Here is a 23,792-nt window from a genome sequence, read left to right as displayed (position 1 = left end):
CAGAATCCATTATCGTTAAGCCGCCGCGGCTATAAAAATTAAAATTAAAAGATGAGATAAATTTATTTCTGATTAATCTACTAGCAAGTTTGAAACTTGGGCTTAACGCAAATTAAGTGATTTCTAATTAGAAATGGTGGAGTTGGCAACAATTGTACAGTTTCTCTTTCAATCTAAATTAAACGTTCCTTCCGTTTACTTTGTAAAAATCTGAATTCGATGTTTTTGTGTTTAATTTTAATGAAGCTGATGCTGCTAAATTAAAAATTAAAATCGCTTTTTAATTTAAAAAATCCGACGAAAAACAGATTTCGCCAAGTCAACACATCGAACTACTTTACGAATTAAAGCCGATGTTTCTCGTCAACTACATTTATTTAAATTTAATTTCGGAGATTTAAAATCGTTTCACGTCTCATCATCTCATGAAAAATGACCTCCACGGAGCAGTTAATTAGTATTTTAATGAAGAACGAGGCCAAGTTGAGCTAATTTAATTGTAAAACAGGTATCACTGTCGTGTTAAAACCAATTCGACTAGTCATTAATTTTTAAAATTTGCGTGTATAAGCAAAACAAAGCTGTCAGTAAAAACAAAGCGGTTAAAACTAGTCACAACGCAGTGGTAATCCGTGTTTTAATTATGGGCGAAATTTAAACAAAAACTGATTGATTGAATTTTCAAACAATACAAATTTTGTTGGTTTGCAATGGAAAAATTTAAATAGAAATTGGTTCAGAGGTCTGGCCTTTCAAGTTTTTAAGCGAATGGAGCGTCTTTAAATATGTACAACATTGACAGACACCGATATCATTGGACGCCTCGTCACAATCTGACGTCTTACGATGGTTTTCCTATTCCATCGGGAATGTGTCAAGCGGGGAAATTCTATTATTACATATTATATGGAACTCGCAAATGTTGACATGACGGATTTAGGGCGGCGAAATATTTCTTTGCGTTGTTGCAGCGAGTTTCTTACTTATTTTTTCTAGCATTGGTAACGAGGAATGTTACCACTTGTCGAACCCTCTTTCGCTAGATAAGCTTTTTATGGAGAATTCTCGAGCCAGAGGCGAGAATGAGAATGTGTCGATATTTCAAAAATCAACAACCAGACAAACAGAGAGGTGAAAATTCGGTATCGATTCGATTCAAACGAAGGGAAAGGTGGTAATTAAACGAGATTTATAGAAAAACAATTTTATTTTATACAGACCTTGCCCGTTGCAATGAGGCGGAATTTTATCGTCTCATCGGAACGGTTCCAACAACTTACTCTAAACAACAAAATATCCACGTCTCTTTACAATTAAAAGCGATAAACTCTGAAGTATAACTGTTGAACGATTCTGGTACTAGTTTGGTACAAAGAGTTTGGAAGTGGTACCATAAATAAACGACTTATTGTCAACCATCCCAAGCCACACTAAACCAAGAACTACACTGATAATGCAACATTCATATAACATTGGCACATTTGTCAACAAATAGCACACAGGAAACTATTTACAATGAAGTGGCACTATAACGGATCTAAACTCGAAAATATACTAAATTATATTTACAAAATTGCACTTAGTCAACTAAAATTCGCGGTGCGGGGTGAGGAACCCAGACGCTTCTCGCGTCTTTTTTTCTCACCCTGTACAGATCACAATTCTGTAGATACCTAAATGAAAATCGTGTCTTTGATCGCTCGAAATGACATTGAATGACGACATGAAATAGTGATATGATGGTTTTACGAACGCATAGATATATCCGGTCTTAGAATTTCCAAAGCTGTGTACGTATATTACATGAAGTATCTCCGGTTCTAATTGCATCACCAAAAGGCGAAGAATTCCTTAAGGATCATGACGACACCGATGCATAACACCGCCGGTGTTAAATTTGCCGTGGTCGCTCTTGACGTCGTCTTCCAACTCTTGACCGGAAAGTAATCGCTTAATCCAGCCGCATTTCTCGTCGCCACTTGCATTTCGTACTCGCTGTTGGGATCCAAATCCTCCAGAGTGTATAATTTACCTGAAAAATTCAGTGGTAGGATTCACGTAACCAATCATAATTTTATTTACTAGTGGTAATATTGAATTCCGCGTGTTTCCACTCAGTTTCATCGATCTTCCTGTATTGTACCCGGAATCCTCTAGTGTGTAGATCCATTTCTGGCGTGTGTTCTGGGTCTATAATTTCAAATGTGGTTTTTTTCGACATGGTGTCTTTTAACGCCACGTTCGCGGGGACTAAAGGCTTCATTCCTTCTTTCAGAGTGAAGTTTTCTTCGTAACTTCCATATTTGTTCTTCGCGATGCATTTATAGTTACCGAAGGAGTTTTTGTTGTCGATGTGAAGTTGCAGGATTGAAACTTCGGGAGATTCGTTGATTATATGACCGATTTTAGCTTTTTTGTCGTTTACTTTCCATTCGAAATCCGCGGGGGGGTTGGCCACCGCTAGACACGTCAAATTCACGCTGCCGTTTATGTACCCGTAAACCACGTCCTGGCGCATGTGCTTCTTGGGGTGATTGGGGTGCACCGGCTTATCTAAAACGGAAAAATATTACAAAAGAAATGACATGGAATTTATTGTAAGAAATAACACAATTCTGGGTGTCGATTTTGTCAGCCGTCGTGTTCCGGTGGTAATTTATCGAGCAGCGTCCGGATAATTAATTGCGAAAGGTTCTCCAACACGATAAAGTTCCATTTCCTTTGAGCCTTATTATATGCACCCGAAGTTGGGCGTTCGCAATCTGGACACAATCTCGTAAAGTCTGAAGTAAACTTATGCAGTACATTAGGTCTTCGGAAAGTGCGATTAAATTAGGACCGGTAGGTAGTCAACGTTGTCACACACAGCTGCCTCATCAGCCCGGCGCATCCACCAATTAGAACGACTTACTATAAAGCAATTAAACCGGCGTGTAGAATTGTGTTTAGAGCTTAATTAATGTCTACGTACATGCGGGATGAATGTGTTCACTCATTTATACCCGTCACCACTGCATGGATTCAATGGGAGAATCTATCGGCTGAGAATTATAAAGTACTGCGTGGTTTGTTCTCTTAGACAAATTCTACTTGGCAGGTGCTTAGACAGACTTTCCTATCTCGGAACGGTAAATGATGCTAACTATGGCGATAAATTTCACACTATCGATGTTTTAACTAACTTGCCTGATGCAATAGAACAGAAACAAGGGTCCAGGGATTGGGGGAACATTTATCTTGGCTTTTTTCCTGATTATATCGCGCTGATTTACAGGATGGACCAATCAACGATGATTTATCGAGGAGAAAACGCTTCAATTCTCTAAATTAACAGAGATAAATATGTGAAAAGTTTAGTAAGACATAAATGCAGAAATTGTTTTGGAACAAGAAGAATTGCTTTGTTTACTGGTGGCTTATCCAAACGAGTAGACGTTAAACTAATTACGTGCTGCAACCAGTGTTTTAATCGAATCACTTAAATTGTTGCTGGACGCTCGTAGTTGCATTAAAACCAGTTCTGCTGTTCACGTAATAAGATAATAATTAGCGAGATGTAATTTTGTAACCAAATCTTTGCATTTTCTTAAAGCTTTGATATCTATCTTAGATCTTCTGGTTTTGCAGACAATTCTTTGAATTGCTGATTGAGTTTTGGGCTCTGCAATATAAGTTTGCTAATTCTAAGTTATTGACGTAAATTGACCTGGCCAAACTTATTTATTCCTCAGCTAAGTTGCTATTTCCCTTTGCCGATATTGTGAAATTTTTCGAGATAAATCTGGCAAAGAACCCAATGCATAATACCAATAAATCTGCGGCCTAAGCTATCGATATGTGCTCGGTTTGGTCTGGCCCCATTTAATCCCGTCATATGGGCACTAAGGCGAAATTCTAAAGCAATCATGGAAATTTTCTGGGATATTAGTAGTCAAACAGGTGTTTCTAATTCAAATCAATAAGCATGTGAAAACTTTAAAATTCAGCTGACGCTTCGTACATAAGAAGCATCCAACGCACACAGCAGCCAAATAACATACATTTCCTCTACAAGCGACCGGAAATTGTACTCGTATCTTGCCAGGCATCCCTGATTTTATCTCTTTTTTACTACATTAGACAGGATAATTAAATTGAATTTGCATCCGTGTTGCCAAGTGAATCCGATAAATTGGAAAACGGAAAGATGCATCGCAATATCTTCTTAACGACTGTGAAACTCACAAAAAGAATATTAGATTTCCTCTTAATTCTCGTCGACAATATGATTTTTTAGGGCGTAACTCGAGCCTTTTGTCAAGAACAACTAACTTTGGAGCTTTCATAAATAAAATCAAAACCGAGTTTGCACTCAGCGATGAATAGCAATTAATTATGTGATGTACTGAGTTCATCCCACCACAATATACAGAGTGCTCCTCGTGTAGATTATAATTACAGTCTCTTGCTTGCTTCTAATTATGGTCAACTTTGTATCTGTAATGTATCGCACAAGGTCCCTAAATTCCCTTATAAATAACAGGAGTAATATTACCTAACGTTGTTTAATTGGATCAAATCTTTAGGGAATGATCCGTCTTTTCTCCCAGCTAAGAACGTCAGATTCTCCGAGTTCTTTCCTCTAGTAATTAAACCTGATATTACTAATGCCGAGATCGGTTTTGTTTTTCCAAGATATTTCAAACAATTTTCTTCTTCGCGGAGTGTTTTCGTTCGAACTCTGCTCTTAAATCCAATTAGACGATATTTTTTCAGAGAAAATAAATACATTGTTCGGGTCAATCGGACGCAAACTTAGTTAAATGAATGTATAATCGGAGGCAACTTTTGCACTGTCCCTGTGCAAAAATCCCACCACGGCTGTCCCCTAATCGGCTCAGCCCGTTTTATATCGTCCTGATTCAACTCTCCGAAAATCCTTTCAGCTCGATTTAATACCGGATCGAGATTTATCAAAAGCATGAAACTCCAGACAATACCCCATCTTGCATATACTCCCTTTATTTTTTCTTATTTCCTTTCAGCAAATAAATTACGGTGGTGGTTTATGGCTTTCGTCCAGGGTCAGAATCGGTAATAAAACAGGTTCAGAAAACCCTACTAACGTCTATCTTTGTGCGCGTCGATCCCATGAATATTTCAGCGTCGCTTCTAGGGAAATTTGTTGGAAAACGAAACTTTTTTTTCAGCCTCTTAACACATGTATGGATTTTATTGAAATATGTACCTGACTCATGTACTTACGTTTCACGTGGAAGTGGATTTTCCGATCCAAGACCGCGCCGGTTTTTTGTTGGACTCCTTTGCAAATGTAGGTTTTACTGTCGTGGCGAGTGACGTTGCGGATGACGAGGCCGTCGCCAATCACTTTAAACTTGTCGTTTGCTGGAAAAACAAACACACAACGGAAATTAAAAACTGCAGTTTTCTAAATTAAGGTCGTTTCGCTTCAGTGCACAAAGCGCGTCTGTATCATTTTCGAGGCATCCTATTTGCACAACAAGCAAAAACGAATTTTATTGCTTGGGCTATAAACCGGGAAAAATTACAGGAAATCAAGACAAACCCAGCGTCCCCTGATTACTCTTTAATGAAAGCAGTCACGTCTCAACGAATTAATTCGGCCGAAGAATCCCAGGAAAAATCTTTATAAATTCAGCCGACTATTGAATTACAAACAACAAATTTTTAAGGACAATGCCGCGTCTGGAGAATATCTTTAATGGAGCGTGACTTTTAATGTTCTAATATCTCGAAGCATTTCACTTCCTTTATGAAAGAAAATTCCCTTCTCAAATTGCTTCACTGCTACACTGGAGCGATTCAAGATGCTTGCGTTATAAACGATCGTTTTTTCTTCTTTTCCATCCACTCTTTTATCGGAGTTGTTTCACCGTTCCATAACCGTGTCAGAATTAAAACAAACATTGCGGAATGGACAGAGATAGCTTAAAATATGGTCAAAGTGCCGTAAATTGTGAGCTGGGTCACGTTGCAAGTTTCAAATTATTATAATGCTATACACGCGAAAAATGACTCTTGAGACTGAAACGTTGAGGTGAATGTAAATATGGAAAATTGTGGACGTTTTGCAGAAACTAAAGCAATAAATGGTTGGAAACGAAGAGGCACGTGAAGGCGATTTTGAAATAAGTTCGGAATGGTTGAAATGAAAGAACGAGCTTTATTTGGAATAATCAAAAAAACAAAATAATTTTAATTTTGCAGACAGAATTAAATTTAGTTCTCTTCGGTTGTTTCATCTTTTAGAACGAGCTACAAATAACTTTGAGCTTATTTTAGACTGGAATGTTCATTTTTTTTTTGATACAACATCAAACTGCATTATCTGCTAGCAGTCCTGGGTCGTGTTACATATTCATTTCTTTCGAACTACTAAAAATGGTGGAGGCGCAGGGTTAATTAAAAAACTCGATTTTGTGCACGTGGCGCTCCGATGAACTAAACTTACTGTCGATGGCTTTGCCCCCTTCGGAAATCCACGTGACGGTGCCCCTCCTGACCTCGCATTTGAGGACGAACTCTTTGGTGCCTTCGACGGCCGTCTGGTTGGTAGCAGTGTCGGTAAACTGTAGCAGAGCTGAAACATTTAACAATCGACTTGGAAGGATTTATAACACGGGATTAAATAGAGGCCTAATGGGGGCATGTTAATTTAGTTTCAGAGCGTAGTGTTTGCTACTATACAATTTATTCGTTTCGGTGGCAGCAAATGTGATGTTTGGGTCTGTACGTGCTCGTAAATGGATTCGAAATTTGTTGGTCGTTGCACTGCTGGCGATGATTAATGCCCTCTTCCAAATATCTGTTTTTAATGGGAAAATTGTGTGAAAACGTGCTTATCATAAATTATTATAAATAATTCAAGACCGGATCGGTGTAATGGCGCACTAGCATTTTTCTTTCAACGCTAATCTAATATTAATTGCGACGAAAAACTCGCATGGCTACAAATCGTTGGAATAAATGTCGAAACGTTTCCTGGAGATCTACACGAAAACTTGCAAAATAAATTACTATTCAAACAAGTTCGAAAATGCGGGCGAAAGGACTGCGAGCTGGATGTACACCATATTCGGGTGTTTTGTTAAGCTTCTCAGTTTCCTTTTAGGCGATCGTTCTCTGCAATTTATTTCTCTTTCGCTTTGCACTCTCTTCGGAGTAATTTGTGCAGCGGTGACGTATTACGAGTCAGTTTTATTATTTATCAAGCATGATGCGGAAATTCAATCAAGCGAAAAAAAGGAAAAGATCGACGAGAAATAACAAAACTCACAATCCGTGGACACGATGACGGCGGCGTTGTCAACTGTTATTTTATTGAAAAGGTCGGATGAGCGAATCAAATTTTTTTAATTTTGAGAGAAAGTGAGAAGAGCATAATAAATTTAACAATTTCGAGATTACAACCCACCTAAACTGTCATCATCAATTTGTTCCCCTCTCAACATCGTTAACTTTTAACGCAAAAAACTCCCCATAAACATTTTCCACTGTTTCGGACAAAGTAAACAACAAAAAAAACATAAAACATTTAAACCTGCAATTCAACCTTTGATGCCCCTATAAAATATAATAAAACATTTATTTTGTCGCCTCTAAACCATCCTAAACTATTTTCGCTCTACCACAAATACTGCACCGTAAATTCGGTATTTTAAAAGCAAATTAAGTCCTGCACGCTCACACCGGTTTCCAAATTATCCACAAAAAGAGCAAAATTTTAATTTGGATTTAACCGACCCAGTTGTCGCCGAAAACATAATTTCAGATTCTGAAACCGCAACTTTGGAAATGTATATTCAGCTGAACCTCGGAGATATATAAAATTTATTTGAAACCAGGTGAACTTACGAGAAAGTCGTGTTTTCTGGTGCTTCTAAAATAACATTCGCGAAGAGGAATAAAAGATAATTTAAGGCAACGTAAAGTCGGTCTTAATGTATATTAATAGTGTCATAAAAAAATTTAATTAGCTGACTTTAATTCGGGAATAAAAGACGAAATTCAGGATCGCCTTAATTTTAATTACCTATAAAATTTTCATTCGGTGTAAATCCTCGGAATTTGTCAAGTTGGGCTGCAGATTTTTAATCTAAGTTTTATTTTTTTGGGACTTACGTGGAAAGTTCCTAAGCTGACTTAGCTGTCAATCAATAAAAGCTTGCGAAATTGGAATAAAAGCACCACGAACGAGAAAGCTTTCATACATATTGCGCGAACTTTACGAGAAATAAAATATTATTGACGAGACACCCATATAGGGTAATGGAATGCGTCAAACATTATATCCCATCAACTCCAACCCATTAAAAGCATAATCTCGGGTTTATTTCTTCTGAAACATGCGTGCTGACACTGTATACCTTTAGCAGCGACACCGCGAGGGATCTGAGGCGGATTAGCTTGCGAAATGCCTGTGTACAAGAGAAAGGCAACCTCAAACAAGCTCGCAAACAAGCCCAGGGATGGGAGAAGATGTAAAGCCACCACTAAATTAATATAAAAGCTAATTGTGACAATAGTTTTTTTCATTAAATTTCGGGCCACGGGTCGTTTATCACGGCCCCAGGCCTGTCCTTTCCCACGTTTCGTGTCTAGTTTTGATGTTTAATTTAAAACGAATTATCTAGGTCAGAGTGTATTTCCAACTTCCAACTATTAACCCTCACATAATCGTTTAATAAAATTGTTTTCTTTAAAACTTCCGCAATAAAGCACGTGTGCGTTTCACAGGCATAACATAATAACGAGAGCTCTGTTTCGGTATCAAATTTAAATGAACATTAGCCTTAAAATCCGGTAATGCCGGACTTCCCTTTTGGATTACCATTTTTATTACCTTTAATAATGTAATTGCTCGCATTTTGCGCATTTCCACGCCGTTAAAATCCACTAAATCAGAAATGGGGTCTGAACTTTGAAATGTCTGCGTTTCCAAAATCTTTAAGCACCGGTGATGTAATGCCAATTATGATAACAAAACGTGTTCGTACATAAAAGAGTGGGACGCGGTCATGAATTAGGAGCAAAGAGCCTGAGTTTTATTGGACTTTGGAATGAATTTTTCTCATAAAAATTTCCGCTTTCCGGGCATCTTAAGAATGTTTTGTAATATGTCGACATTTTTATGAGCTTTATTAAAATCTTTGAAAATATGAATCGCGGCTAAAATTATTTAAATTCCAAACGTAAAAACTGTGCGATGGAATAGTTACCTGAAATAAAACATCATTTTCTCGTTAGCAGGTACATTTCAATGATGAAAACTGAAAAATGTTTTGTTTCCACTTTGTGGTTACATAAGCTGACATTATCAAATTTGGAACATTCCGCTCGAAGAGCCGCAAATTGCAGAAGAGGCAGAAGACGTTTCCGGGGAATCGACGCGCCGTCTCCGGTAAACAGACTTCAGGTATTCGAACAAAACAAACTGACGCTATCGGCATGGCATGAACGTTTGTAAAATTCGTGGAGAATGCGGTATATGCGATAGTGCTCGTTGTGTATGTTCGACATTAAATGTGGGTAGCGAAGTTTCTCATAGTTCACTCGTCTGACTAATTTCTCATAAGCTGCGGTGCGCCTTTGAAGAGCGGAAACCGAAATAAACAACTCATTATACTAGTTGCAAAACTGGATGCCCGCCGCCGGCCCACCACCCCCCAAAAGCACTGCAGCACAATCGCAAGCTTATCGTTCCGGGAGCGGACACTCAACAACTTAAACACAACTGGCACCAGGGATTGAATTTATTAACAGCCCCAAAGGGTTGAAAACTTTACGTTAAAAACTCTTACGTTCCACAGTTAATTGGAACACTTCCTTGTCTTTCTTCGTGGAGCAGGTGTAGTTTCCAGAGTCTTCGACGCGATGAGGAGAGTTAAACAGAATCGAATAACCAAACGATCCAACTATTGCTTTTGGACGTGAGTTTGGACCAAGGACTGCTCCTTTCGGACTGGTCCAAGTGATGGCGAGGCCTTCCTCATCCCGACAAATTACCACAAATGTATCATCGTTGACTGCTTTTGTCGCCATTTTAAGAGTAATGTGGATACCGTGGACCTCTGAAACAGAATTTCAATTTTAACAAGAAAATTGATTGGTAGGAAGAATTCTTAAGCTGTCATTATAAGGAGACTTATAGCCTGATTAAATTCAGTTGGAAATTATTTATGGCGGGATTTTTGCTCAAAGGAGGGCGAAACGCTGATTTCGAAATTCCGCGCCCGTTGCTAATAGAAAATAGATTACTCAACTATGTGTATGCAGACTTTAATAACATTTACTAAGATTACATTTGCGCACAATGCGAGTCCCAGCCTTGGAAATTTGACAATGTTGAACCTAACTTGTTTTACAGCAGCCTGGGAAAGCGGGGCACATTTTATTATTCAAAGCCAGGGCTGTAATCATATTCGATACACGCCGGAAATTAACAACGAATCCAGCTTTATTTTTGTGATAATTTGCAATTAATTTATGTCAATTTCATCAATAATAAAAACCAAACCGCTACTGTTTCGATATTATTTAGGATTAGGAATTGATAAATATTCTACCGTTAAATTTTTGTTTGTTTCCTCATTTCCTTTAATTTCCCCGCCTGGATTTCTTCATGGATTTAGATCTCTTCCCAACTGCCATCTATATCTGAGTTGAAACTTTTTTATAGCTGTTCGGAACATTTTTCCAAGTGTCTTCTCAAGGCTCATCAATTACCCAACCCGACTTGCATACGCATCATTTCCAATATCCACTGCGACTGTCGCAACCAATAATCCGTCATAAAACCGGCCCGAAATAAAATTTTTATGTGTTGCATTTTTTAACAGATCTTTCGTTAACGGTTTTATTTAAAACCGTTGGCATCCCTGTAATGTTAGGTTTTCAACACATAATCCGACGAATGCGACGTTTGTATGTGAGCGGTCTTATCGTGAATTATTAATCTTATCATGTTTTTTCGTTTATTCGTTTTACAGAACACCGGGAAAAGCCATAACATAAAATAAACATGAAAATAGGGAGGTATAAACATGTTTTTCGACGAGACGCACTCTTTATGCCAAGTCATAAACGTGAAACATTGCATTTTAATACAAATTTTAAGAAGTGGGATCAGGGAAAGGGTCATCAGTTTGAGAAACGAACCAGTTGCTTGAATAAACAAGAAAAACCGTAAAGTCGTTTCTCACATTCCGCCGAGAATTAATAGTCGATCGACAGGAAGTGATTAAAAGCCGTTCGGACAAAAATTCCTCAAGATAATTTGTGAGGGAAATAACTCATCGTCTCCCAAGAAATCACTCATTCAAGTAAAGAATCGCCCCAGAAAACACTAAAATTTATAACATGATAGTCACAAGATTACCATAGCCGCGAACCACAGCTGGAAAAAAAATTTTTATTCGCGGCTATAATTTACACCAAAACAGTCACAAAAGCGATTCGTCGTGGACAATTTGTCATAGAAGTGTGCATGTCGGACTGGAAAGAACGATAATTCCAGCCAAAACAATAATTTATCTGACATCAAACATTAATTGTCGCCGCTATCGATTCGGGTTTGCCGCAGAGTACGATTTTTTTCTGGACAGTGATTTATTTTTTGGTAAATAATCGAAATACACGTCCCGATTTGCAACAATGTTTCAGGTAATTTATGGAAAAGGCGGGGATAATTGGGAGGATCCAAAATAAAGCAAATCTGACAGCTTTCAAATCGAGCCATACTTGTAATTGCTCTCGTTAAACTTGTCGACTTTTACGTCTACTTGGTCTAATTGCACCTAAAAAATTTCGTAATAAACCATTTTTAAATATTTATCTCCTTTGAAACTTGGAAGTTGAAACGACCATGCGACTAATTGCCTACACAGTACTTTAAAATAAAAGCTCTTTCAAGCCTGAAGCTTCGTAAAAAATCCGTCAAAGCTCCCCGGTGTCTGTTTATTGATTAATGAGATGAGACTTTCTGTGGAATGAATCTTCCGCGATAAAAAAGTTAAGACCGGTGGATAAACACACTTCAAAGCACCATATGTTTCGAGCTTTACAACGAGAAAAAACGTATCGGTGTGTGCGGCTGCAATTTCCCTAATTGAATTTTGAACTGTTAATCAGAGAAGATGGTGCTTTGCATATTGTGCCAAAAACAGGTTCTTGGCTACACTAACGAGAAAACGGCCGAGATTGCGGAATCTTTTCAGTGCAATTTACACCGGCTGCACTCATTTTTACATTAATTTACTTGATATTCAGCGAAATAGCTTCTCCGGCGCTGCAGCTTCATTTTTGAAACTATCGAATGATCTCCAATTTTGTCAAATCTAGCAGGTCTTAAATAAATATCACCTCGTCAAAGCCGGAAGAATAAATTCAGCTTGAAAATCTGTGGAATTTTAAATTAAATTTTCGAAACTTTGCACGAATCTTCGTTATTTTAAGATGGTTTTGTATTTTTTTTATTAAATTCAAAGCAAAGTTTCCAGCGCATCCGCCATTTTGAGCTTTTTCAAATTGTTTTAATTTTCAGCTTTGCATGCATAGACTGTGGAAAACTCGATTCTTTCTCTTTAGCGAATAAGCAACAGCTTGTCTTTCTAATAAAGTTGGTGAGGATGACAATGTCGGACTCCCTAACCGTTAATATTATTGCTTTATTTTCATGTATTTCACTTTTTATTTTCGTCTGGGGTCGAAATTAGAAGCTGCTTGTTTTAACAGGAAAATGGCGGGATAACGGCTAAGGGAGTTAGTCCTGTAATGTGCCATTTTCCGAACGTTTATGCGTACTTTGGGCTTGGGGCTCCAATAAGAAAATAGAGCGAAAGCTGACTCAATCAAGCGATTTGCAATATTCACGCTAAAACATTTGTGTAGAAAATTTCTGCCGCAGGATAGTTTTGTGCCTATTTTACGAGACTCCGGAAAGAAGAACCAATAAACTTAATGCTTGTGCCAGCTGACCCAGATATAACATTTTTATGTTTATGCAAAACATCCTTCATAAAACTTGGCTCCTTCTCAAGAGTCTGTGACAATGAGTGCACTACATTGTGAATTTCTAAGCGATTTATTGCCGAGTTTGCCGGTATTTGGTTAATTTAGTTTCAATAGCGCTGATTTTTTAGTCTTAATCTCCATAGCGCAAAGTTCTGTTCAACCATAATCCCCAATTAAAATGATAATTACAGCGTCGCTTTGAGCAAATTTATCAGGAAAATATGTCGCGTTGCGCCTCAAATACAGAACCCCACTTTTGGGAATATGCTGTTCGAAGATATGAACAAAGTTATGAGAACGCGATGTTGGTGAGACGCAGAACTTTAACATTAACCCGAATAGAAACATCACCGTCGGGCTAATCTCGTCTCATGCTAATGCTAGCTGTTTAAAGTTTCTTTAAAAAATGCTTTCCAACCGCAAACAAAAAGGACAATAAGAGGGCGCGGATTCACGCGGCTTTCGTAAAAGTATGAGATAAAGTCATCACAAAGCCCGGAAAAAATCGATGGTTGCTGTTTTAAGCGATGAAAATAAAATCCTGTCCTTTCTCCAGCTTCCGGCGACCATTTCCGGACCCGATGGGATACGTGTCCAGGAAGTGGTCTGAATAATTCGCGCTAGGGTGAACGCAACAACTGCCAGAGGCTTACAAGTGGTCGGCAAGCTTGGGAGAGCATGTGCTGGGTTATCAGCAGAAATGGAATTGTTGTTAACATTTAATGCGGCAACAGGGGATAGCCAAGTGCAAAAGGTGGCGCAGAGTTCAAGGCCGTAAAACTACAAAAATGCGCCCCTATTTTCGGTATAATCGCCCCGACTCCAGCCAAAGCATAGATAACCCTCAAATGAACATTTCCCCGCGTGTAGGCAGTTCGATTGGCTCCGGTTTGTGGTAATTGACGATAAGCCACATCTATCACCGGAAGCTCAGCTCCGACGGAGCTCCGGTAATAGTGTCGTCGAACATACACGGCCCACGTCCTAATTATGGTAGTGCAGGCCCGGCAATTAATTTATAATTTATCGAGGGTCGAAGCCGAATTTAATAATGGCGAATGCAAACGAGCGATTCCTTCATCCATTAAATAAAGTGATGGAAAAGGTGGACGTGGGGTGTTTTTTAAATTGACGCACTTTGAGAACGTCATGTTTTATGCAAGACGGATCGCCAGGACAAATCCGGACGAATCACGTTTTCAGGAATTAACGATGATCGAGTTAAGTTCGAAAAACAACCAGATTAGGAATTTTATGCCTCGTTTTCGGTGATGGCGCAAAAGTGATAGGGAAACAATAAAGGACACGGAAATTGGCAATAAATCCATTCCTGCCAATCTAACGAGAACTCAAACATGAAATATTATAATAAAGCTCTCGTACGAGTTTTATCCAGCTCTGTACCCAATTTAAAACTTTAAAAATCCTGAAAGTACACAGCTTTCCAATCGCTGAACTCTGTTAACAAAACGTCCTAATTAAACTGAATTGTATTTTCAGACATCAATTAATTACATTCGGACAAGGACAGACTGTGGTCTGAGGTCGCCCAAACGCATTCCACATGCAAACCCGGAAACACAGCAACAATTCAAGCTATAATATCGGTTCTGCCCTAAAGCACATTTCGATATAATGTTCCTCGCCGAATTAGCAATCAGATCAGGAGCGAATTCCAATATTAAATTTCCAAGCAGCGAGGTAAATTTATAATTTTTCTAATCTCGTAGACACAAGACGCTCTCACCGGTGTTTGTTTCCTGCCATAAATAAAACATGAAACCGTGCAGTAAAATGAGCAAATTCTTGTCATAGTCGTCCTACCATTACGTAATAATATGACCTGTCAAAACATCACGTTAAAATGAAACGTCGCGAATGAAAAATATTTTATGGACGCGACAAGTTTAATGTTATTGTTTTTGAGCGCCGAGTACACCTACACCATTAATTCCATCTCATATTTTATGCGGCTCGGAATCATTTTTAGCTCAAAGATGATTATGGTGGTCGGGGGTTAATGTAGGGAACAGGGTTGAAACTACCGTTTCCACTCCAAGTGGTAATTGCAACCCTTGTTAAGTGAGAACTGTGAGATAGTGTGATGTCATGTTGGAGAAAAGTCATGCGTGAAGTTTCAACGTCTACTGTCGATGGACGTTATCCTTTATAATGACAGCCTCAAAAGCGGCGAAATCAAGAGGCGGAAGTGCAGCTAGCACCAAATTTTCAGTTGCAACGCCAAATTCACATGGGGAAAATCCAATATCCGCCGGAAATGGGGGATGGTTCCGGGATGCGTTAAGTTTCATTAAAAAGATATTTTCCAGGAATTAGTACGACCAAAACCTCTAATACTTTACTTGTCGATACCGACATTTTAAGTGCAGCGCAGACTTAAAGGCACGAATAAAATATGAACTGCAACTTACATATTTTATGGTGGCGGAAGTACCGTAAATCGGATTCAATGCAGTAAAATAGAGGATGGTAATCTTGTTGTCGAGGGTTTTTATTACCGGAAGAAATTTTAATAACAGACAGCAAATTGGGCGATTTAAATTAGTCGTATTTTTAGACTTAATTAAATTGGAAACATTGACGTCACAAATTTTCCAGATTACTATGAACTTCTAATTAATAATGTATTATGGTAATACACATATATTTTATGTATATTCAATTGTCAAAAGTTAGCAGAAATTACCAATTCCGTCTAGTTTTTTAGAGAAGACCTGGCGCATCCACCATTTTGCCGCACAATTTTAAACATTCAATTGCAATAAATTGTTTGCTGATCTCGAGAGCAAACAGATGATGGACAGAAGTGGAGCAAAGTAGAAAAGATTTCAAATAAATTATACAGTTGAAGCAGTTCATTTATCAAGGAATTGCGGCTTTTATCCATGTCCACTTCGAAATCCTTTATCGTAGCCATTATTATTGCAAAGAAGCTGATAGCTCGGAAATGAATGTTCGTTTTTTAGGAGGTGTCTCTGTGTTGCGCGATTAGATTTGTTAATCCCAATAAATTTAAAAACGGATAGTGTCGCGTCGAAGTTGTCGCCATTCTTTATAAGTTTGAGTACGTGATTTCAGCTGGTTTACAAAGCAATTTGATTGATAGCTAAAAGTTTTGGAGGCGCAAAGTCAACGAATAATAGTAGAAAAATAAATTGTTTTAGCATGTCTTGATTTATTTTCCGCGAGCAAATCTGAAACAAATAGCCTCCGATATTAAAAATATGGTTAGCGAAGCGTACGATATTGGTCCATAAAGTCAACAGCTTTCATCTTTTAATCCAACAATGTATTTATAGTATTTGAAGAGATTAATAAAATTCTCTTTATTGGATCGACAGCATCTGCCTCGGACTCTGAATGTTTAAGAAATATCGAGAAAATATCGCAAGGAAACGGCTGGAAGAGTTTAATTAAAACGGAGAAATGACGTCGAGATCGTTAGATTGTTTACAAGAACAATTCCGGCAGATATAATTTTTCTCGGTAAAAATGCGAGTGTTGCCAGCTTCGCATCGGATGATGTTTACAAAATGTGCTTTGTAGAACTCTCGATAAAGCCCGTTTTTATTTATTTAGGTGGATGCGAGCAATATTGGATGGTTTTAACGCGCACCACTGTACAAAAAGTGAATAATACATGAATGCAAATTATGGAAACTGCCGCCCGAAAAACAACTCGCAAACAATCCAAACAAGTTTTAAATAAGAATCGTTGGCTATTGTATTAGAGCAGTTAGGAGAAGTTTCAGCCGTAAAGTTTTGACACATAAATTTCAAATTAAGCGAGCTTTTTGCCGCTGATTTGCATCGGAATTGTCAAAGCTCATTAGTGCACACTCGCCACGATTTGAATACTCACCTAGAAGCAGGAACGCCAGCAGGACAAGGTTTTCTTTCAGCCAATTCATCTCTGAAACAATAAATACACTTGATACTATGAGTAGAATTTTTATAAGCGCCTCGACGCCCCTATTAACCTTCTGTTTATTTTTTCCTCTTTAACAAATTCCTGTCAATATTGATCGTAACTGGATGTAGACGAGCTTTTGATCTCTCATCTGTTAATGATACGAAGTGTTCGCATTCCAGTTCAACAAATCGAACATACCTCAACACCCACTGATAAAAAGATACAGAGGTTTCAGTGTTCAGCAACTTTATTATCTCACTAATTTGAATTGTTTGAGAGGCGCTAAAACTCCCCAAGTTTCTGTAATAACATCAATGAGGTGAGTTTTTATGGATTTCTTATTACAGATAACAAACTGAGAACGTTACTTATCTCAAGTTTCAACACAAAAAATATTTACGACCGCTTTCGCATCTAAATAAGGTTTCTGGTTTTGAGGAGGTTTCAAATTTATGAAAGTTCGCGAGAGATTAATCAAAATCTTTAACACTTTTGCAGCTTTAGGGGCTGTTTAGAGAGCTCAACTTTTCCTGTTTCCAAGATCGAAAGGTTTAATAAAATATAAATGAGGACGCAAGAAACTTTGTATCAATGATGTTATAACACTTTGCTAGCATTTTTATCGCGGAAGAAATCCAAAAGCAAACAAATATCAAGGTTTGTAGACTCTCCGGGTGTATTTTAATTTACACGGAACTTGTTTATTTTTGGACAGAAATCCAATTTGCTCCCGCTGAAATTTGAAATATTGACGTAATTTAGCCTCAAACTTACTTTCATATGATATAATTCAGGCGGTGACAGCTCAGGGGAGGAAATTCCTGATTATTTAGCACATTCTTAAAAGAATGCTTAGAGGTTCTTAAAACGAAAGAAAAGATAAAACTGTGGTAAAATTGTGAATTTTATGGTTTATGTTTTCAGGAGAGTCTGTGTCATCTTCCTTGTTTTATCTTGTCAACTATAAAGAACTGTTCTTATAAATCTGACGAGGTTAAGTCTGCACCCAAATCGCTGTAGTCGTTTCATTATTATGCAGATATCTCAGACAATTCTTTATTGGACTCGCGGAAGAGACTGGAAAATATGAAATGGTGGAGGCGCCGGACCAGAATCTATTTTTTCCGTCTTTCAGTCGTAATTTTCCTAGAATGTGCTTAGTTTCCCCACTTCTTAAGCAACAATAATTCTCAATTATTTTTACAACCCACTGAGCGGCACTACACTCGCGCTCATAATTACAGTTCATTGTTGTCATTAGCATAGTGACTGTAATGAAACAAATGGAAATGTTGGTGTAACATTACCACCGCAATTTGCAATTAATATTCGGAAATTCTTATTCGAACTGTCATCCTGCGAAATTGATCTCCCTCATTATCAAAAATCGTTTCAGTTTCCTCCAGGGGTGTAAATTTTGTTGTTAATTCAGCTAACAGAACTTCCTCTTTATGCCAATTTTGTATCGGATTACCTAAACAAATGAAGCGATGTGGTAAAACAGTGGCGTCCGTTATTGACCCCGAGTTGGGGGGTATCAATAGAATTAAGTACCGCCCCCAGCAACCCCTTTGTAAGGTAACTAATGAATATTTATGAGGCGTCAGATAATGCCTCCTTAGAAAAATCGGGCAAATTCCGCGCCCATGTTTGTTCTTGCATTAACGTAGTGGAATTAGATAGACTAGTTGTGTACATACTGACGTAATTTTGGTCGGACTCGGGTAGATAGTGGCCTATTTCAGGTCACTAAACTTTACCCTTTGCCTTAATGAAACATAAAACGGAATGACTTAGTTAATGTGCTCTACTTTAATGACTTTATTCGTAGAAAAATTCCATCGACCACGAAATTTATTACTCGTGCATTTGGATGCATAGGCTTTGTGAGTTGGGAATTATGAAAACGTGGGAAATTATCATAATGGCTTTGATAAAAGTTTGCGACGTTTCCATGTACAGGGATTCAGAGTTTGCAGAAAACACAACCAGAGATAATACTTTGTGAAATAAGATAAGCAAACAACGATTCGGAATTGTATTATTAAGGCAGTGTAGTCGAGAACATGGAAAAGAATTAGTGCCAAGTAGTGCATTCTTTGTATTTTTCTTTGTGGGATGGAGGATACGAGTCTAATGCTTCTGTGACGCAATTTGCTCGACCCTCGAACGGCCTGAAAGCAAAGCAAAGTTGAATTCTGAATGGTCTCTTCATTCAATGTCTATCTATTACGTCAATAAAAGGAAAATCTTTTTTATTAGCTTCCCTCCAACGGGGGATTTACAGTGTTTCTGGGAATATTTTCGATCTCCGCTCAGGATCTAGACCAGATTTAATTTCAGCAATTTATCATCTAATACACAAATTCGTTCGTTCGAAGACTTCGCTCTGATTATTCTAAATTAATACGACGAAATATTTGCTTTCGGCAAAAAATTAATCCCACGTTCTTGCTCACAATATTAGGACATGTTTATAAAACAAGCACATAATTTACCAGAGTATTTATTGACTTAAGTCGTCCAAATTGGGATTAAAAAGCAGAGAAAACAATGTTTTATTATTGTTTCTTTTCTTCTCTTGACAATAAATAATCGTAGCATATCTTTGCCGTGTGTTTTCAAGACGAAAAATGACCTTCGCTCCTTTTTATTTATCTTTCATTTTCTGGGTTCCATAAGCCGCGCCACAGACCCAAAATCAAATTTTGCCCCTTTTCGTTTTATGTAAACACGTCGCAAAATCCTCGTAAAACTAAAATAAAAAATTTAATACGTCCGTTTTTATTTAATACATTTTTACGTGAATATTCGTTTGAACTTTGGAGAATGTAATGTAAAATCAAGTCTTCCTTTTTTCCCATTAGCCCCGTTTTCACCCCATTTCCTGCAAAAAAATGAAAAACCATTTCGCCATTTCGTGGCTCCGCCCCCATATTAATTAAACTAAGAAAGCAATGATTGATTGTTCACATAAAACTCGGCGAGTAAATAAAATCCATCCATCCTTTCAGCATCAATCTAATAGCTCAGTTATTGACATTTGACAGCGGAAAATCTAACAGCGGTGTGGTGTAAAGGAATCTTCGAGCTTTCGCAAATTCACTTCATTTGAAGCTTTTTTCAATCGAGTCTGTCTCAACGGAAATAATGAATTTATATTGCTTTCAGTACATCGATTTTTGACATTTTGAGGATGTTGCAGAGTCGGAGTTTTCCTTTTCAAGCAGAATTTGCTCTCCAGGTGGCCTCGTTTTAAAGTGCCAACTCATGACCTTTCCCACTTTCAGTACCTGCTGTGGCTTAATTTGAATATTAATTTATTTTAAATTAGTTCTTGTAGCGAGAAGTTGGCGGGTGACTCTTATTCCACAATGTTGCAACAATACAATAAAAGAAGTCGAAGCATGTGAGCCTGCAATTTACCTTCAAGTTACGGTAATGAAGTTCTTATTGGTGAAGTTTGGTAAGTAAGCGTAAATAATTTAATCAAAGAGAATGCAATATTGAAGAGAGGAAATTGTTGGGAGAGGAAGGAGTAATTTCATTTGCATCTAATCTCATTTCCTGTGCTCAAATTTTTGCGCAATTAGCCTCGGAGCTCTGTCAACACTCCTGATCCGACATTTCCACTTTGGGTATTTGAAAAATCAAAGTTTTCACTATTTTTTTACGCGTCGAGTTTCTCACATTTCACGCTTCTTCACTTTTCCGGTTTCCACGAAATATCTCCGCTTTCATCCATACTTCTTTTTCAATACCCTTCCAACAATTTAAAATCGACGCCATCACTTCGGTGCACTATTGTGCCATTACACAAACGATCCCTAATACGAAAACCCAAGTCCCAAGTGGTTTCAGCTTAAGGTTATCCGCCCCCGCAACGAGGTGAAATAACATCTCGTGTTGTCTTCCTTTTTTCAAGAGTTCACTAATCGCCATTTAGAGATAAACCCTTCCAATGTCGTACAAATTTTAAAAGAGCGATAAAATCTAATTGGAGCTCGAAGAAAAAAACATTTTTCAGCAAAATTCACCACGGGGATAATCTGCATGGTAAACATTTTTAATCCCACATCGTTTACTCTTACACACAACTTGATGATGATGTTATTTCTTGAGGGTTTAGCTTTGTCTGAGGTTTTGCAAGGCATGAAAAACGGCTTGTTAGGCGAAATTGAGCGCTGGGATCTACTAATTTAGTAATTACAATCGAATTTTTTGTACCGGCTTAGTTCAACAAGAAAATAATTTTAATAAATCACTTCGAAATGGCCGCGAAGAGAAAAGCCCAAATTAAATGAGAAAACTTATCGAGTTTATAATTAAATATTTATTTAGAGCGGCATTAAAAAACGAAAGTTCTTTCGCTGTTTGAAGCCAAAACTTTCGCAATTTGCTATCACGGATCATTATTTATTCAATCAGCTTATTGATGTTCCCTGCTAAAAAGCGCTAATAAAGAGTATTGAGAACTTAAGTACACGTTTCTTTATGCTAAAACTTTGATAGTTGGTAAGAAGAACTAGCATTAACAATTTTTTTAGAGACGATTTATTTTCATTGTTGCGCTTCTGCTTCAAAGTACAAGTTTAAGTCAATTTCATCAATTATGACAAAATGTCACAAAGTCCAGTTAATGTACAACATTCCAACTTCGCTTTATATCAAATAAATTCTGATTAGTTAGTAATTACAGTCTGTTAAATTAGAACAATTCGATTAACAGCCAAATTATTAATTTATAAAGCAGGACTTGAAATTAATTAATAATTGAAATGAACGCTAATTGAACAAAAGCCAGATTTTTGTACCGTTGAAATCGAAACGTTTAGCCAGAGGCTAACTTTAAAACCAAATCAAATCAACTTTACGATGCAGTTGTAGTTTTAGCAAGACACATAGACACACTATAAAACTGTCCATTAATTTAAGTGCCCCTAAAAACGCCTGATGCTAACAAATATTAATAACGCACGGCGTAGAACCCTAAATAATTTCCTAGAACACAAATGTGGGTTCTATTAGCCTAACAATTCTCCGTCTTAATTTACGAAGTATTTAATTATTCCCACCGCCTGCAGAAAACAGAAAAATTAAACTCAATTAAAAGAAATTTTACCTCTAATTTATTTGAAAATTTTCATCATAAACACTGTGAAAGTTTGTAGTCGCACTTCACAACACTAAAAAAATTCGCAAAGATCCGTCAATTAAGCATTATCACAATGTGCGTCGCGCCACCCTCGAAGCCGATTTTATGTAACGAGGTGCAATATGGGGCTGCGAATTAAGGGTTGCTGGGACGAGATGATCGTGGCGCGCGCGAAATTGTACTGGCGCCACATGGACCGTACAAGGAAGACTAGAAACTCCGACTATTTTACATCGATTGCACATGGCATGCTCCCTCCGCCGCTGGTCGCTAATTGAAAACAATCAAAACGATTAATTTTATTGCGGTGTCCTCCTCGCGTCCTTCAGATAACTTATTTTTCTTTAGATAACTTTGCCAATTGCGTAATTCCACGAATAAACAGAAATCGATTACACCGTAGTTTATTACATTATCATGATCTGTGATGAACTCGAGAATCTAGACTGGGGATTTCCATTTCAGCGAGTTATTAAAAAATCTGGATTATCATTTCCTCCGCCACTGCGGCCGTAAAGAACATAATTTCATTAATTTGGGTCCATTTGCATTCGCCTACAATAGAAGCGCGAAAACTACCAGTGGGTTGTCCCACATTTAATCCGCAATTTTCCTATCAAAACTCGACGGTTCGTGTAATTAAGGCGAACGCTAATTAATACAGAAAGTTACTGTGGAGATTTGGCGACTCGTTTTGGTGCTTTTCATTGAATGCCGGGGGTGGTGATTACTCAAAAAAAAGGGAAGATCTGTAGCGGTGGCAGACATTTAACATTAATTAAACTAGGGATGTTTATCAGGTGTTTAGAACTTGAAAAGAATTCTAAATAAATGTTGAGAGTAAGAAAAGCTCCAGGTGAAATGAAAATCAAAGCATCAATAATACGGAAAAAACTTTGCCCGGAGTTATTCATACTCTTTGTCAGATGTTTATCGCGAGTTCTCAGATCCATTTTTCATCGAGTACAAAAACAAAATAACAGAATAAAGCAGAAGGTTTCGCTAGGAGTTGGATTTTATAAAAATCAGACAGTGAGACACAAATATTTGTCGTATCTGTTATTAAAACATTATTCCTATTGTATTTTTAGTTATCCATTTGCTGCAAGATGTACGTTAAATGCGCCGTTATCTGCGCTGTCATCTAAAACCATCACTACTTTATTATTTAAACAAAAACCAAAACTCACAAAAAAGAGAAGAGGCCAATCCAACTCCAGGAGACCATGAGCGGTAAATTTCATCTTCGTTGCCCGACTTTGCAAATAAAACATTTCCTTCTAAAAAAAAACACTAAAATATTAAACATCACTTCGCTTCTTTACTTCTTTGTAAAATTGGCAGCACTGAATGTCCTCGCAAAGATCAATAGTTTCCAGAGTCTGAATCAAGAAATTAATTAAAGAACCACAATAAAAAGTACTCACAGTTTGGTGGAACAAAACATGAGGATATAGAAGAAAAAACGTTGAAAGCATGAGAGCGAAAATCCAGTAGCTCGTCACAAAAATATCAAAAATCGTAAAATCTTGTAGCCCAACAGAGTAGAGAGATGTGGCGATACCTTCGACGACAAACACTAATTTAAAGAAGACCAAAAACTGGGAGAACCTCTGGATGTCGTTTTTTATATCAAAGAAAGAAATAAGAATTCTACGAATTTTTCTGAGG

At 37.6% G+C, this 23,792-nt stretch overlaps 1 protein-coding gene across 1 annotated transcript; it reads right to left on the bottom strand.

Annotated features, from left to right (window-relative positions):
* Positions 1–1,188: 1,188 nt before the first annotated feature.
* Positions 1,189–22,181, bottom strand: LOC148169683 (fasciclin-2-like). Its single transcript, XM_088042959.1, has 7 exons — positions 22,089–22,181; positions 16,916–16,966; positions 9,822–10,091; positions 6,473–6,601; positions 5,245–5,385; positions 2,083–2,553; positions 1,189–2,032 (listed from the first exon to the last, which is right to left on the bottom strand). The coding sequence occupies exons 2-7, from the start codon at positions 16,962–16,964 to the stop codon at positions 1,830–1,832; spliced, it is 1,263 nt and encodes a 420-aa protein (XP_087899085.1). The 5' UTR covers positions 16,965–16,966; positions 22,089–22,181; the 3' UTR covers positions 1,189–1,829.
* Positions 22,182–23,792: the final 1,611 nt, after the last annotated feature.

Source organism: Gnatocerus cornutus, chromosome 8 (assembly GCF_029298725.1).
Source record: "Gnatocerus cornutus isolate USDA-ARS CGAHR chromosome 8, icGnaCorn1.1, whole genome shotgun sequence".
In the NCBI taxonomy this organism is placed as follows: domain Eukaryota; kingdom Metazoa; phylum Arthropoda; class Insecta; order Coleoptera; family Tenebrionidae; genus Gnatocerus; species Gnatocerus cornutus.
The sequence above is the reverse complement of the archived record's forward strand: the minus strand, read 5'-3'. Positions and strand labels throughout refer to the sequence as shown.

Coding starts and splice junctions, on each gene's coding strand:
- LOC148169683 (XM_088042959.1), bottom strand. CDS start 16,964: ATGAATTGGCTGAAAGAAAACCTTGTCCTGCTGGCGTTCCTGCTTCTA. Junction 6,602..9,821: donor GTTCCAATTAACTGTGGAAC/GTAAGAGTTTTT, acceptor TAAATGTTTCAG/CTCTGCTACAGTTTACCGAC. Junction 2,033..2,082: donor GGAATTCAATATTACCACTA/GTAAATAAAATT, acceptor TGAATTTTTCAG/GTAAATTATACACTCTGGAG.